Source organism: Crinia signifera, chromosome 2 (genome assembly GCF_055691185.1).
Source record: "Crinia signifera chromosome 2, ASM5569118v1, whole genome shotgun sequence".
In the NCBI taxonomy this organism is placed as follows: Eukaryota; Metazoa; Chordata; class Amphibia; order Anura; family Myobatrachidae; genus Crinia; species Crinia signifera.
This window is the reverse complement of record NC_139218.1, coordinates 373,779,594-373,797,209: the sequence shown is the minus strand read 5'-3', so window position 1 is coordinate 373,797,209 and position 17,616 is coordinate 373,779,594. Positions and strand designations below refer to the sequence as shown.

The 17,616-nt window shown below is 47.0% G+C and overlaps 1 protein-coding gene across 1 annotated transcript in view; it reads left to right on the top strand.

The window, feature by feature from the left end:
- Nucleotides 1-17,616, top strand: part of ARHGAP42 (Rho GTPase activating protein 42) — a 285,026-nt gene that overhangs the window by 229,331 nt on the left and 38,079 nt on the right. The window contains exons 13-15 of the mRNA XM_083170082.1: nucleotides 2,940-2,979; nucleotides 4,200-4,262; nucleotides 16,172-16,246. Of these exons, the coding sequence (XP_083026208.1) occupies nucleotides 2,940-2,979; nucleotides 4,200-4,262; nucleotides 16,172-16,246 (178 nt within the window). The remainder of the gene's footprint in view (nucleotides 1-2,939; nucleotides 2,980-4,199; nucleotides 4,263-16,171; nucleotides 16,247-17,616) is intronic.

The window sequence follows — 17,616 nt, the reverse complement described above, 5'->3', positions numbered from 1 at the left end:
CTCTCGGCATAGGGAGGACCTCTATATCCCAAGGTTCCTGTGAGACTTTCGAGATAGGCAAGACCTCTCGACATAGGGAGGACCTCTACATCCCAAGGTTCCTGGAAGACTCTTGACATAGGGAGGACCTTTACACCCCAAGGCTCCTGGGAGACTCATGACATAGGGATGACCTCTATATCCCAAGGTTCCTGGGAGACTCTCGAAATAGGGAGGACCTCTATATCCCAAGGTTACTGGGAGACTCTCGACATAGGGAGGACCTCTATATCCCAAGGTTCTTGAGAGACTTTCGACATAGGGAGGACCTCTACATCCCAAGGTTCCTGGGAGACTCTCGGCATAGGGAGGACCTCTACATCCCAGGGCTCCTGGGAGACTCTCGATATAGGAGGACCTCGCTACATAGGGAGGACCTTTACATCCCAAGGCTCCTGGGAGACTCTCGATATAGGAGGACCTCGCGACATAGGGAGGACCTTTACATCCCAAGGCTCCTGGGAGACTCTCGACATAGGGTGGACCTCTCGACATAGGGCGGAACTTTTCATCCCAGGGTTCCTACCTGGCTGCAAGGTGGGAGGGAACACTCCATGGCGTTGTTACCAAGCTGCACAGCCACACCTGAGCTGATAGGGAGGGGTGAGCTAATAGTATCATCACACACCTTTCCCTACCCAATATATACAGAATGTAAGCTGAAGATAAGTCAGGGCCCCATTTATTAATGAAAACTAAAACCAACTGTATTTTTTGTTTAATATCACTGATACTGTATACAAACAAAAATGCAGCTGGTACCCAGCATTACTTACCTCTCCGACGAGGTCCAGTGCTGTCTCTCCCCTAAGTACTGTAGCATCCTCCGCTCGCCAAATGGCAACCTGACGCTGACAGCAACCTGCCTCTTTGCCAATATCCAGTCTGTGCATGTGCATGAAAGCTTTGCCCAGTGGGGACTCAACAATGCCCAGAAGGCTTTGCCAAACCAGAAAGGCTGGCATTGGGGATCTTACCGCTCTCTCCCTCTATAGCTGGTGAGAGCGGTATATGGCAAACATCTGCAAACTTTAGTTTACCGCTGCTTTCTGAATATTGAAAAGATGACATAACCCCTATAGCGAGTGCTAAAGGGATTATGCATCATTGATAACTGTGGCCCTTAGCGTCCTTCTCAGTCACCTACATCGGCACAAATAGTAAATATGGCACTGGTGAGAGTACGTATTGTAGATAAGCTCTAGCAGTGCTAAGGAAGTATCAGCTCAAGAATAAACAAAAATCCCATCAAATCGCAACATGTTCCGGCACAAGAGATTCTGTTACAATGTTGTTTAGACCCAAAGCTTCATTGTCACTGACAGTTGTATGGAAAAATCTGTTCAAAATATCTTCTTGTAAAGCAAAAAATAGACTAAAAGTATTAGTATAAAAAACACTGTTTAAAAGAGAAAGATAAAAAAAGAAATCTGTTTGTACTAAAGATGAATAACCGCCTTTATTTATTTTGGTTGGCTACAGCGTGTGCCCTCCAAACCCCCCCCCCCCTTCCAGGGAAACAGGGAAAGCTGCTTTTAACAATGATCGGCAAAAGATGATCTAGATTAGCAGTTCCCAACCTTTTTTCTCCCCCGTACCCCTTTATTAGGTTCTTAATTTAGGAGTACCCCTCCTCTCAATTTGAAATATCCACAGTACATATGAGTGCAGTAGAAGTGAGTGGTTGCATAACCTCGTATTAAGGAGTAGCGAATGAGTAGTGTGCGGTCAGGAATCAGGTCCCCCTGTGTCTGGCCGCTGGTGGTGTACTGTCTCCGGGTTTCCAACTAACTCCTGTAGGATTAATGCCGCTGCTTCCTCCACCTGGGCAGATGAACGCTGATGTCTGAGAGCAGCGTCGGCAGCTCCCAGTGGATTGCTGGTCAGGCAAAAGCATGGAGAGTCGCTGATAATGGTGCACATAGAACCGGAAGTGAGGCAATGTGGTTTATCTCCATGGAGGCTTCTGCCATCAGGAGATTGCTTCTTCCGCCATTACCAATATTATTTTCAAGTACCCCCAACTGGTCTTCAGCGTACCCCCAGGGGTATGAGTACCCCAGGTTGGGAACCGCTGATCTACATCTTAAGGTGCCTATACATGGGTCAATCATTGTATTCAATTTGGACTAGATTGCATCACATTAGTTTTGCAATGCAATGAGATGCAATGCAATACAATCTAGTACAAAATGTAAGTGTAGCACATACTTTTTGAGCTGCACACCAAGTAATTATACCGTGTATGGGCACCTTTAGGTACTCAAACTCTGTCCTCAAAACCCCACACAGGTCATGGTTTCCTGTGGATTTTTAAAATATGACAGTTGGTGATACACAGCACTCCTGCCGGGTGACCTGGAAAACATGGCCTGTGTGGAGTCCTTGGGACTAAGATAGAACAGAATGTTTATGACAGTGATGTAGACATAAAATGCACTAGACACAAAAGCAAGCACACTTACGTGCATGGTCTTTAATTACTGTCAGCTGCACACTATTTGTTATTGCTAAACAACTTATACACTGAAAACGTAAGTGACTGTCCCGATATTGACAGAACAATCAGAGGTCTCTGTCCTGCTGTCCTGACTGGGTATACACTGTCCCCAACAGGCAGGAATTTAGTTAGGTACAGTATTTCCCATCGCACTGGTGCGGTGTGCAGGTGCTGTATGACTTTGCTACTATGGTACAAGTCGTTGGTTGGAGTACAATGGTCGGGGCTGTGGCAGGTTAGATGGACACTGTTAAAGGTTTGGCCATGTCACCTGTCTCAAAACTATTTGAAAGGCATGATGATGGAAACAAAATGGAGGCACCCCAAACTTGGTTTAGCCATAGGAAAAGGAAACTGAATTTGTTAGGAGGTTAATGCTGTTTTTTCCCCCCTATTTTAGATATACACACTTCCAGCAATCATCAGCAAAAAGGAAGAGAGTAAGTATACAAAGTGTTATAAGCACAGAACCATTTAGTGGGGAGAACAGAATAGGAGCGACCAGGGCCCCCCCAGGAGGGTGACATACAGAATACAGAATCTGAAGAAAGAGAAGCACATACTGTATGTTGTTCATTATTCCCATACTGTAGGATTAAAACGTTTCCTACTTTACTGTGTATACAACTGGCACAAGGCAGAGTATGCTGCTGGCATAAGGTATTACTGTATTACCAGCACTAGGGGGCAGATGTAAAGTATAAAGCCTAGTAAAGGGATAAAGTGGAAGGTGAGAACACAGCAGTCAATCAGCTGCTAACTGTCATCACCGCTTTATCACTTTATTAGGCTTAATACATTTGCCCCCAAGTTCTGCTGTATCTGAATGGACTGGTTAGAGTCCCTTTGCTGCCCGCAGATTAATGTTACCTGCCAATCAATACCCAGCCCATTGACAGTAGGGAGGCCAATCTCAAGATCAGAAAGATCCTGGGATTTGGCCTTAAAATTGCCAGGATTTCATTCCCAGGATTTCAGGATTAGACTTCAGCACCCGCTCAGATGCTACCAGGCTGTCGTCCCTTCCCACCCACGTGCGGCTCTGAGCAGTGTGACTTGGTCATAGGTGACAGGCTGCACCTCTGCCACCTGACCAACCGCTCCCAGCAGCACCTCTGCTGCCCACCCGCACCAACGCACTGCCGGATCAACAGCTCCCTGCATCACACCCCCTCCTCCACATAGCTGCTGACTGCCTCCACCTGGCAGCTCCACCACCTGCCTGCACCCCCAAGTAAATTAATGTGGGGGGGCGGAGGCGGTTTTGTTTTAGGGATACCAATCCCGATTCCTGTTACACACACAGCTTACAATGCCAGATACTGCTAGCCATGGTCAGCAAAGGGGTATGTGTGAGCTCACATAGGCCTAGGATGGCTGCTAGGCCTATGAGTGTACATTGGCATGTAACATGCAGGATCCAGGAGGGGGCGCTGTCAGCTGGATCAACTCTACGAGCCCTTCTGAGTGCTGATTGGTCTCGATAATGCAGTGGAAGCAGACATATGAGTGAGAAACACTTCTCAACCAGTTACCATAGAGAAGGGCCCCAATATTCTCTGCGTGTTGAGGGCCAACTATGTAAAGAAGATTTTTTTCTCACAGGTTACATCAACATGTAATGTATCTTTCTAACAATAAAGTTTTATTTTCTCAACAGTGTTTTTAAATGAAGCCGGCTTCAACTTTGTGAAAAAATGCATCCACTCTGTGGAGAATCGAGGTGAGGACTCGGCCTGTATTTTCTGCTATTACTGCAAAGAGGGCTCATACAATTATGGCCCATACAACAGTGTACACATCATAGCATCATTCGCATTATGTGGGCACTATGGGCCAGATGTACGAAGCCTGAAAAGTGATAAAATTATAGTGATAAACAATCAGCCCCTAACTGTCATGTCACAGATCGTGTTTGAAAAATGACAGGAAGGAGCTGATTGGTTGGTGGTTTATCACTCTCCATTTTATCACTTTTCAAGCTTAGTACATCTCGCCCTATGTGACATGGTTGGTCTGATACTCCACACCCTTATGTGACTTCTGCAGGACAGTATTGGTGCTATTGCATTAAGGAATCCTCAGATGTTACACTGATGAGCTGGAAGTGCATTGTATGGTCATATGTTACACACCGGATCTGGTTCTGATCCGGACGCAGGAGTAATGTCAGATGCAATGGAACGTTATTTTACGAATGCACATGTGTCTAAGTCACTCTGTGCACGTCCCAAATTTCTCAATACAGAAAATGGGAGGGTAGACTTGGGCACTGAGTGGGTGGTAACAGGGGGGATAGAAAGGTACACAGAGATACAGATGGAGTACCTCTCAGCCAGTGCTGGGGCTCACCACAACGCCCCCGCTGGCGAGCCGCCGCACGCGCATCCCAGTTCCTGGCGAAAACCCTGCCCATCTCCGCTTCAGGTCAGTGTTAGAGGGGGGTGGGGGGGGGGACGGGGGACGATCAAGCTGTGGGGACCAGAGGGGAGCTCCGTAGTAAGAAGACGCACGCGCGTTTCATGCGCACGCGTCCCTTTGTGGGGGATGGCGAATCTGCCGCCAGCCCCTGCAAAAATGAAGGGCGCACCATCTGTAATCTCCATCTTATGGGAGTGTTGAGACAGAACCACTGTCAGACTGAGAAATCTGCCATAGGTCTGGCGCAAGTTTCCATAGTGCAGCCGATTCTGTCACCTAATGACAGTCCAGTCCTTGTATATCCGTACTCAAATCTGTGCACCAGGGAAGGGCTTTGTAGCAGCATAAAGTGCGGGATGTATTAAGGGAAAAATGCGGTAAACCCCCCACCCAGGGTATCTCCACCTTTGGATGACGATACCATATAGAAGCCTATGGGCTTCTTATTGCCAGCCACCGCAACCTGCTGCCTCCGCCGTCCCCCGATGCAGATGCCAACCCACCTCCCCCTGGGATATCTTCCTCCAGGAAGCCTGGACCCGGAAGGTAATCTCCTCCTCACCCTTGCAACACAGTGGAGGTCCTTCCAGCAGGGTGGAGGAGGAGGCACCAGGGACAGCCTGCCTCTGCTTCCCGGCATGGGGGGGGGGGGGGGGGGTGAGGAGAGCCCAGGGAAGTGACAGACACCTCTCAGGTATCACGGGAGGCCTCCGTCACCACATTACGATGTTGATCGAATATATGTTAGTACATATGCGATCAACATCAGTGTGAGGGGTAGCGATGTATTTTAATACATCCCGCTAAAAGACATGAATGCGGCATAAGATTTGGCGGCATCTGCGCCCATGTTTTTCTCTTACTATATTATAAACTCCACTTTACAATGTTCTATTAAAATCATCATCAAGTGTCAGCAATATTATAATTAATAACAAGCAGCGGTTGGCAAGGATTTAAAAAAAAGTTGATTTAATTATTTAGCACGCGGTGAACACTTTGTAAGTATAACAATTACCGCTATGAATACTATAGCTATGTGTTTCATTACTCAAACTGCTAATTACTTAGATACCGGGAGAATTAGTTCTGTCATCATCACAAATGTCCTGCATCATCATCATCAACCTATAGGACTTTGGGCCTTATTCTGATCGGAGCGGCCAAACGTGCGTACGTTCACAATTACCGCACGCTAGCCGTACGCGGCCGTTAGGGTTAAGTCCACCCACAAATCAGCCGCTTACGTACGGCCAGAAATACCGTAGAAGGGGAGTGGTGTACAAATGAGCGTACGGCAACGTACGCGGACGGGCCAGCCCTTGCACTCCGACAACAGGCGTACAACTGAGCGTACGGCGCCGTCTACGGCCGTCTTTCCTCCGTCTCCCCACCGCCTTCTTGCGGCGATCTGAGCGTACGCCAGCTTGCACGGACGGGTCCCTATTGTTTTCAATGGAAAACTCAGCTTATGTCACCGCTCGTGAGAGTGAGCGTACGTCCGTGCACGCTGCCATACCCTTCACATATATGGACCTGCAAATCTTGCCTCTCAACTACTAATCTGACAATTGATTAATTAATCTATTTGTTATTCAATTATTGTTTTCTATTAACTCAATTGTCTACCTTAATAAAGACCTAATAAAACTACATTTTAAACCACATTACATGTATATTTGTTATGTTCTAATGTGGCATTTTAATCACTATCTATGTGTCCCCATATTGCTGTTACTTTTAAATCAAGTTATGTTGGTGTTTCTGTATATGTACTAAATTACGTCCATAATTAGTTTGTCCAAAATGTGTAACATGTATACCTACCCTGATGTTATGTGTGATGTTTTAATCGAAAAACATTAAACATTCATGCATTTTCACTATGTGTTATTTTACTCAAAAACACACACATTTACACATCAATCATTACCCCTCACCTCAAATTACTAATATAACTTACATTACACATCTGTATGTACCTACCCTTACAAGCCCTCTAACATATTTATTATTAAAAACACAGGCAATTTATAACACAATATAAACTTTTATTTATAACAAACATAATAAGGGGGGGGGGGATAAAAATAAATTAAATGCGGGCCTCCAGTAGGCCAAAAAGAAGTTGCAAATAAAAAAGGGTCAGGAAGATCTCCCGAATAAGGGCTGCCACCTCCTCCTGCTGCTGTTCAGTGTCTGTAGTGAAGGGATAAAAAAAAAAATTAATATATAACATACACAAATGTTTGTTGTATTTGTACATAATAAAAAGTTGTGAGTTATGTGTGAAGGCCACATACATTTTTAAACTACATTGAAGATGGGTCTGCTGTAAACACAGTACTAAAAAAAAATATGTTAACACGCACATACTGTACATAGTAAATAACATTAATTCAATTACTCCTTCATCAATGAATGTATGCTGTATCCCAATTGGTACTTTGGTTTTGGGGGACTGTCCTCTAACCTCACAATTAGCCTGTGCTATTTAAGGGTTATGACATTGTTGTGGCTTAAGCACTCCTTACTATTTTAAATTTAGGACATTGCTGTACAAATTATAGGCCTACAGCTATGTTTGTAAAGCATGCATCCGCATGGCCTCACACACTATTACCAAAACAATCTCTACATTTAAGTTGCACCAGTGGCAGATTAAGCCTTTGGGGGGCCCGGGGAACTTTAAAGCGGGGGGCCCCCTTGCACTTGTCATTACTGGCCGCACACTGCATGGGCGAATATTATACTGTCAAAACATAGAGTAAAGGCAGAATAAACTTGGTCAATGGTTACCTGCAGGGGATATATATATATATATATATATATATATATATATATATATATATATATATATATATATATATATATAGACAGGGGGTTGGCGGCACTCGGAATAATAATAGACACCATATATATATATATACACACACCACATGAAAAGCCTGTGTTTGTCCCTCTGCCCCTTACTCTGGAGGAGACCTCACAGTCCTAGTGCTGCCTCTGATTAAAAACCCTCCTATGACTAAGCTGCTGCTGCTGTTCTCCATGGACCTGAGAAGTATGTAATGAGCTCCACCAATCAGAGCTCAGCACAAACTTCTCAGCCTCTGTCCTCTGGTGCAAAGTGTCATGGGACTTAGTCAACTCCCAGAAATGCACTGCACACTTGTGCAATCAGTGTGCCTTGCCTCCCGATGCTCAGCACCATAAATCATTGTCACATTGGCAGATAGGTGAAGCTGCAGCACTACCCCACCCATGCACAAAACATTTAGCTAAAAAAAAAAACCCATAACTTAAACATTGTCTTTTTAAAAAAAAATAAATGACAACCACAGGGGGCCCCTAGCTAGAGGGGGTCCCAGGGGCACTGACCCCTTGCGCCTCCATTATAATCTGGCCCTGTGTTGCACATCATGCTGGGAACTGGAGTTACCCAACACCTGGAGCCACATAACTACCACACCACTAATGTCGGATATCTCATTGGATGTACTGTTATGTCAATTATTCAAGGGGTGAGGCATGGCCACACTCAAAAAAACCACCAAGGGGACCCTTGTTCCTGGAGAAGGACAGGACACACCTCATGGTCGCCCTGCAGTGATATGTTGCAACTAATGTTGATGTTGGATACACATATGTGGTTGTTGTGATTGTTTATGTGTAGAAATGTGTAGGTCAACATTAGACACATTATTTACTTACGGCTACTTGAGCCATCCTGGGCGCCGCTGGTTGGCTGTGGAGTGGTTGGGGAAGGCAGGAGCAAGGAGGATGGTCCTGGTGTTTGGCCCGAGGTACTGGGTGTTACTGGGGAGTGGAGAGGTTTGGGGGTGGGTGGTGGAGAGGTGTAGGGGGGTTGGAAATGGGGTGGGGAGGGGGGGGGTGGGGGTTGTGGAGGGGGGGGGTTGTGGAGGGGGTGGGGGTTGTGGAGGGGGTGGGGGATGGGGAAATTGTGTGGGTGAAAACTGCACCCTGGGTCTCGTCTTCTTCCTCCTCCTCTTCTTCCTCCTCCTCTTCTTCCTCCTCCTCCTCTTCCTCCTCCTCCTCTTCCTCCTCCTCCTCCTCTTCCTCCTCCTCCTCCTCTTCCTCCTCCTCCTCTTCCTCTTCCTCTTCTTCCTCCTCCTCTTCCTCCTCCTCCTCGGCTGCCTGGTCCCGGGCTGCCTGCTCCCGGGCTTCAATGCGTGCCCTTGCCCGTGCTGAAATGTTCATGTTGATGGCATAGAAATCGAAGATTGGGTTTCATAAAAAAGGGGGAAAGAAAAATTCACATTAGTCATGCTCATAACCTTCAAAATTATCATTGCTGTGAAATTTCAGACATTTATCATGCAAACTATTTGATATCCTACACCCAAAAACTGATCAACTACTTAAACCCCCCCTATACACCCCCATATACACCCCCTATACACCCATATACACCCCCATATACACCCATATACACCCCCTATACACCCATATACACCCCCATATACACCCATATACACCCCCTATACACCCATATACACCCCCATATACACCCATATACACCCCCTATACACCCCCATATACACCCATATACACAGGGGCGGGCTGGGCCGGGGGGCAGAGTGCCATATGCCCCCCGGGCCGCTTACCCACCCACTGGGTGCGGGCCGTGCTGCGGCTGGATCAGCTTCTCCAGCCCTCCTGCACTGGCCGCGGCTTACAGAACACGGCCGCGGCTACAGGAAAATGGCCGCCGGCCCCCTGCACTGAGGACATGTTCTCAGTGCAGGAGGCCGGCGGCCATTTTCCTGTAGCCGCGGCCGTGTTCTGGAAGCCGCGGCCAGCGCAGGAGGGCTGGAGAAGCTGATCCAGCCGCAGCACGGCCCGCAGCTAGCGAGTGGGTAAGCGCTCTCCCCCCCCCCTCCCTCACCCCAGCATATGTGTTTCTGTCACTGTGGGGGCATATCTGGCACTGTGTGTGGGCATATCTGGCACTGTGTGGGGGCATATCTGGCACTGTGTGGGGGCATATCTGGCACTGTGTGGGGGCATATGTGTATCTGGCACTGTGGGGGGCATATCTGGCACTGTGGGGGCATATATGTATTTGGCACTGTGGGGGCATATGTGTATCTGGCACAGTGGGGCATATGTGTATTTGGCACTGTGGGGGCATATGTGTATCTGGCACTGTGGGGGCATATGTGTATTTGGCACTGTGGGGGCATATGTGTATCTGGCACTGTGGGGCATATGTGTATTTGGCACTGTGGGGGCATATCTGGCACTGTGGGGGCATATGTGTATCTGGCACTGTGGGGGCATATGTGTATCTGGCACTGTGGGGGCATATGTGTCTCTGGCACTGTGGGGGCATATCTGGCACTGTGGGGGCATATGTGTCTTTGGCACTGTGGGGGAATATGTGTCTCTGGCACTGAGGGGGCATATGTGTCTCTGGCACTGTGGGGGCATATGTGTCTCTGGCACTGTGGGGGCATATCTGGCACTGTGGGGGCATATGTGTCTTTGGCACTGTGGGGGAATATGTGTCTCTGGCACTGTGGGGGCATATTTGTCTCTGGCACTGTGGGGGCATATCTGGCACTGTGGAGGAATATGCGTATTTGGCACTGTGGCAGAATATCTGGCACTGTGGCGGCATTTGTGTCTGGCACTGTGGGGGCATATGTGTATTTGGTACTGTGGCGGAATATCTTGCACTGTGGGGGCATATCTGGCACTGTGGACATCACATTGTGCGGTGTAATGGGCATCATGGTATGGGGCGTAATGGACATTACGGTGTGGGGAGCATTGGGTAATTGCCATCACAGTATGGGGTGTAATGGGCATCAAGGTGTGCAGCATAATGTGTAATTAGCATCACAGTGTTGGGCGTAATGTGTAACTGGCATCATGGTGTTCAGCATAATGTGTAATTGGCATTACGGCATGTGGCTTTATGTGTAATGGGTATTACAAGGTTCGCTAAAATGTGCAATCTGCAGGTACACAATACAATCATGGTACAGGCAACGCCCCTTATGATAGGCCACGCCCCTAATTTTTCGGCGCGCCTACGGCGCGCAAAAGCATTCCTTCCGACGGTGACTTGGCTGATTATGGGCCAGTGCTCTGGACTTGCCCCCTAGGCTAAAAGTTGCCAGCCAGCCCCTGCATATACACCCCCATATACACCCATATACACCCCCATATACACCCCCTATACACCCATATACACCCCCATATACACCCATATACACCCATATACACCCCCTATACACCCATATACACCCCCTATACACCCCCATATACACCCATATACACCCCCATATACACCCATATACACCCCCATATACACCCACATACTCAGGGACACATTTATAAAAAGTACAGAAAACATTTGCAAAATAACGCAGGCATACTAGTAAATAAAAACTTACATCGGGCAATATGGCGGCGAAGTGTGCTGAGCAACACTGGCTGCCGCCGGCGCAGGTCCGACCAGCGCCGCTCCAGTTGAGCCAGGCTCCTGTCTACGCCGGTCCTGGCGAAAATTAGCCGGCGGGCAGCATTGTATGCCCGCCGCTTTTCCATATTGGATACATAAGGGCCCCTGGGCCCCAGGCGGCGGTCCATGACCTCAACCAAGGCCAATAGCTCCTGGGTAGAAAACGCCCTAGCCCTGGTTGAAGTCATGGTGGCAATGGCGCAGTTATTAATTGCAGGTACATATATCACTTTTGGTGCTTGCTGATTGGTGTAAAAAATTGTTTGTTTGGTATTAACTTTATTAATCCTTCTTACATTAACAAACTGGATGCGAATAGAAACTTACGCGGACCGTTCCGATATACACACCACAACCAACAGCATGCATTCAATGAAGACAGAAGTACTGTATTTACAGTGTGCGGAAAATAATACACGCACCCCGTCTACTCCTAACTACGCTGCTTAAAGGGGGCTCAATACACCAATTGCCATGAAGAGAAGTACTGTATATATAGTATGCGGAAATTAATACACGCAACCGTCTACTTATAACTACGCTGCTTAAAGGGGGCACGATACAGCGATATGCATGGGGAGGAGTACTGTATATACAGTAGGCGGAAAATAATACACGCAACCCTCTACTTAGAACTACGCTGCCTAAAGGGCCACAATGCAACATGTTGCTGTATGACAATTTCATACACATTACATATGTAAGGAAAGCATTATAACGTGATGTTTTGAAATGTGACTCACAAAGCATACACGAACTCCAACAGATACCAGCTGACAACACTCATCATTGGAATGACAGGTACACACATTTCACGATGTAGCCCACAATGCTCCACAACCTGTGTATATACATATACGGGTGATTGATCAGGTGCATTGAGACCTGCGTAATTTAAGCGGCAATTATCGGCGGGAAATATCGGCGTAAATTTGCATCTACCTTGCGGGGAAAAATATACGCCCCCTTGTTCGTGGCGGGAGATTAACATATAAATATTCAGTCAGATGCAGCCCACAATTGCTGCAAACATGTCTGACTCTGACGATTCAGCAGCAGAGGACGCTCTGCAGAGAGCACAAGCAGAATCCATGCTTCAAGCATTACAGAAGAGGGAAGAGGAGCGGAGAAGGAGGGCCCAAGAGAGGAGTCGCCTGCAAGATCAAGCGGGCCCCTCAGTAACAGGCCCTGGTGAACCTCCACCAGCTCCACAAGGGCCAAGCAACCAGCCAGAACAAGAGGTTGCATCTCTCCAAACAGGTGTGACCCAGCAGGTGCATGGTGAGAGAGCTGGGGCCACCAGAAAACGTGCTGCAACATCTAGGGTGATGACTGAGCAGGATACCACCACCAGAAGGAGAAACCCTGCATTTGTAGAGGCCGAAATGCGAATTCTCGTGCCCAGGGCACGCGAATGGATTGAATTGGCAACCAGGAAGCCAGGTGCCAGTGCAAGGAGAAACCTTTGGGACAAGATCACAGAGGAAGTGAACCAGGTGGCACCAGTGGTCAGAACTTGGGACGCGGTGAAGAAAAGGTTAGTGTGTTTGTCAGGGCAATTTGTTCAGCAGTCTCCAGCAGGAACTGAGGCCCTTATTCTAGTTCACTCTTTCTGGCCAAATATTTCTTAGATGGACAAAACCATGTGCACTGCAGGTGAGGCAGGTGTTACTTGTGCAGAGATAATCAGATTTGGGTGGGGTTTTACACCTGCCTCACCTGCAGTGCACATGGTTTTGTCCATCAAAGAAATATTTGGCCACACATGGCACAAAAGATCACCCACACTAGGAAATGTCACGTAGCTAGGGGTACCACCTAGTCCCTTTAATTCCGGACACATATTAATTACACAGGTTCTGTGGCTGGCTGACTTCAAGACTCCACTTCACCTAATTTTAAACTGCCACAGAACCTGTGTAAGTAACATGTGTCCGGAATTAAAGGGACTAGGTGGTAACCCTACACGTAGCACAGTGGTGCACATATCTCATGGTGATATTTGTATTTTTAAACTTGTAGGTGGACTGACTTCAAAAGTGCCCTGAAGAGGAAGATGACTGACCGGTACAACCACAGCATGTCCACCGGGAGCGGTCCTATGCCTGACCATTTGGAGTTTACCCCCCTGGAGCTGGACTCCTGTGACGTGATCGATGTGGGGGAGATCAGGGGGATCTCCAATATGGACAGTGAGCTCCCGGTGGAGGTCTTTGCTGCTGCTTTTGATGGTAAGTCACAGTAATGCATTGTATTTAGAAAGATATTTTTTATTGCGTATGTGATGGTGACATTGTTTTCAATTCTTATCCTAGCAGAAGCAGAAAGTCAGGATGTACCAGCAGCATCGGCCTCTGCAGAGCCACAGGTGGAGCAGGTGGTCCAGCCTCCAGCAAGACGTCGCCCCCAGCCCCAGCCACATTGAGTGAGAGCCTGTTGGTGACGCTGGACAGGATCGAGCAGCAAGGGGTGGATGCTGCGATCCGTCAGCAGCAGGTGGCGGATTTTGTGGCGGAGTGGAAGGCCACAAACCAGCTGCAGGTTGAGGCGTTGAACCGCATTAATGAAACTCTGGCGGCTGGCATGCTAAGCATTGGCCAACACCTCAGCCGCCAGAATGAACTTATTGCGGAGCAGCTGTCCACCGCCAGGTCCCTAAGGGACAATCCCTTATCTGCTGCCCCACCCCAAGCTGCTCCCCAACCTTCCACCTCGGCTGACCCTCCTGTGTCGACTAGGGGAAGACGCCGAAAGCCAGCTGACCCAAAGGCCCCTGTCCCCAAGGCCCCATCTAAAAGGGGCAAAAAAGGGCCCAAATGAGACCTGGTTCACTTCCTCTGTGGTTGGAGGCCAAAGGTTTAAATTGCACTGGACATCCGCTTCCTGAGTTGCCCATCGATCCATTTGCGTGCCATGGGCATGAAAGTTCGTATTTTGACCTCTACAAATGCAGGATATTTTTTTTGGGTGGTGTGTATCTTGCTTAGTATTCACCCTGGTTGTTGCAGTACGTATTCTGGTGTCCCCATTTCTTTCACCATTGCATTTGCAGGGTAACACATGTTTGGAGATATGCAACCTCTTGTTCTGGCTGTTTTATTATTTGTGTGTCTATTTTATTTGTTTTTTTGATTTCTCACATTAAAGTGTCAAGCTGTGATGCTGAACAGCAAATAAATTTATTTTACAAATTAAATCAAAATTGTGGTATGTGTCATTTCTTGTGTGAAACAAATACTAGATTTATGTGTACTTACTGACCAGGGTATTTTTGAACATTTGTTGAAGTGTGGTGGAAGTTTCCCATGTGTAACCCTCTCCATGGCCATTCCCATGTTCCTATCCAACTTTTCCCTGCTAATTAGTTTGTGTCAGCACATGTGCAGAGCAACTTAATAGGTGAGAAAGCAGTTTGTGTGCAGGTGAGGTAGCTCCTACATTAGTAGGTAAAAGCAGGTCCAGAACAATGCTTTCCTCATGGAGTGGGTGAGGCAGACAAACAAGGGTGAAAAGGTACATTTGTGTAGGAATTCATATGTGTCCTCCCTAAAAAAAGATGTGTGAATGGGCCAAACATGATAAATTAGCTTGTGAACAAACATGCATAACTTTTAAAATATATATGATTTGACAGTGTCATAAGCAGATGTAGGAATCCTTTGTTAGAGAGATGAGAGTGCAATAATGTGATTGGTGGCATCTTACATCCAGAGTGTAGTGAAATCCAAATCATAGCAGATGAGATAGTGGTACAGGTCATAATTTGGGGTACTATACAAAGATTGTGTGGAAAATAGTGGTCATGGGCTTCAAACATTGCAGAAACATCGTTTGTAGGTGTTAGATGTGGTTTATGTTAGTGTATCCTAAATACAAAACCTATGTTAGTATTAGAGTGAAGCCGTTGACACATGTCGACTTGTGTAGATTGAGTGTGCTACTGCGTAAAGTCTATGAAAGCAGGTAGTGAATGTGTCTGTTTATCAAATACCTACCTTAGCGTATAAAAAGATTCTTACCTTAAATTAAACAAACCTTTAAATGTGGAGAAGTATAGAAACATAAGCTTCCAATGTGTTTGCGTGCTGCATGTGTGGCTTGCAGGCAGTGAAATCATGGTTTGTAGTTAATAGACTGCAGCATTGCTTATTACATTCAGGTGTATGTGTTTGAGTAGTAATCAGCGTTAATTAGCCAACTCAGACGCACGCTGGCAAGCGGTATCTGTAGGGGTGGTTTTAGCTGGCGGTTGGCGGCCGCCTGTTTGGCGTCCGAAACGAACGGTGCCTTAGTCGATCGTGCGGTAGTAGCACCGCTCATTTTGGGTGCACACCCCCGTGTACGCCCATATTTACGCCCATTTTCCCTCATTATTTCGGCCGCTCCCATCAACACGCCCCTATGCCGCCCCATTACCCGTACGCTCGCGTACAGGTTTTTTCGCACGTTGAGAGCCCGGCCGTAAGCGTTGAGGAGTGTTCACGCCGGCGCATTAGCGTATCTGCACATGCGCAGATCGTAAAAAACCCCGGGACGTACGCGTACGGGCCGGACGCTCCAAGCAGAATAAGGCCCTTTGTCAGGTTCCAGCTGTTGGGTATCAGGTGGTCTCTTGGTGATATACTGTAGGTGGCACAGGGCCCTTCCGCCTCTGGGAATAATGGAAATGATGGCTGAGATACATTATCATTCTGTGTACCCCGTTTCTGTCTACCCAGGTATCACTATTTTGGGACTTTACAGAATTGGGGGCGTTAACTCTAAAGTTCAGAAGCTGATGAACACAGTTTTCTGTAAGTATAACCATCAATGTGATCATTACATATACAGTAGGTTCTCTTTTCCATAAGACTCATGAAAATTAGCCACTCGACACTTTTCATGAAACAGAATAAAAAGCAAATAATAAAAAGTAAATTAAAGGGACCAGAAGTGCTGACAGGGGGCAATGATTACACACATGGGGGAAGAATTATGGAAAATCCTCTCCCAAGATATATAATATAGACACTATAGGAGGTACACACATTCACCCATACACTAGTCCGATTTGGGTTGATTTCACCCGATCCCAACGGATCACCCTAGGGTCTGATGCACAGTCCCGTGCGCATTAGACCTGAGCAGGAGGTCTGACCTGCTGCCCATCTGACCTCCACATTGGCCCCCTTCCCGGCGACAGGGAACAGGGTTGCATACGATACATTGCATGTGAAAGGACCACATGTGATGTTTCGCATCCGATCCTGCCGCTCAGGGGGCCGGACGGCCACACACTGCTGCGATACTTTACAATAATTTATGGGCACATTTAGACCTGCACACTGCAGCCGGGGATGTGCACCGATCACATTGATTGACACCAGACACTGAGGGTCAGATTAATTAAGCCTGGTGAAGTGATAAAGTTACTGGTAATAATTCACCAGCCAATCAGCTCTTGTTATTTTTCAAACCCAGCCTGCAACTTGATTGGCTGCTGCGATATCACCTGACATTTTATCACTTCCCCAGGCTTAATAAATCTGCCCCTTGAGGGGGTACATTTTTATCCTTTTTATTTCTCAAATTCATAAATGTTATCAATCATCTGTAAACAATTTGAGATAATGAACAAATGGACAAAACCATGTGCACTGCAGGTGGGGCAGATGTAACAGGTGCAGATAGAATTAGATTTAGGTGAGTTATTTTGTTTCTGTGCAGGGTAAATACCGGCTGCTCTATTTTTACACTGCAATATAGATATCAGTACAAACCTCACACAAATCTAACTCTCTCTGAACATCTGCCCCCCCTCAGTGCACATGTGTGCATTACAGAGAGAATTTGCTTTTGTGAGTGAACCAGAAACAGGCCCATGGTGTACATAGGGGTATGTTTTTTTTTTTCTCCTGGAACAGTACAGTTTCCTGCAGATCAGAGAAAGGGCAAGACTGCCAAGCTACAGTGGGTGTGCCAGGCCACACCCCACTCTGCATGTTGTGCTCCGATACTTTCAACGGGAGTCCTTAATCTCCAATTCCCAAATTAATCACTTCCATCCAAAGACCTTAATAAATAGATCCACTTATCTATCAAGTGCTAGACCACCTACACATATAGTAGAGACCGATTCCATTACTATAAACATTTAAAAAAAATTACATTTATTTTAACCTGT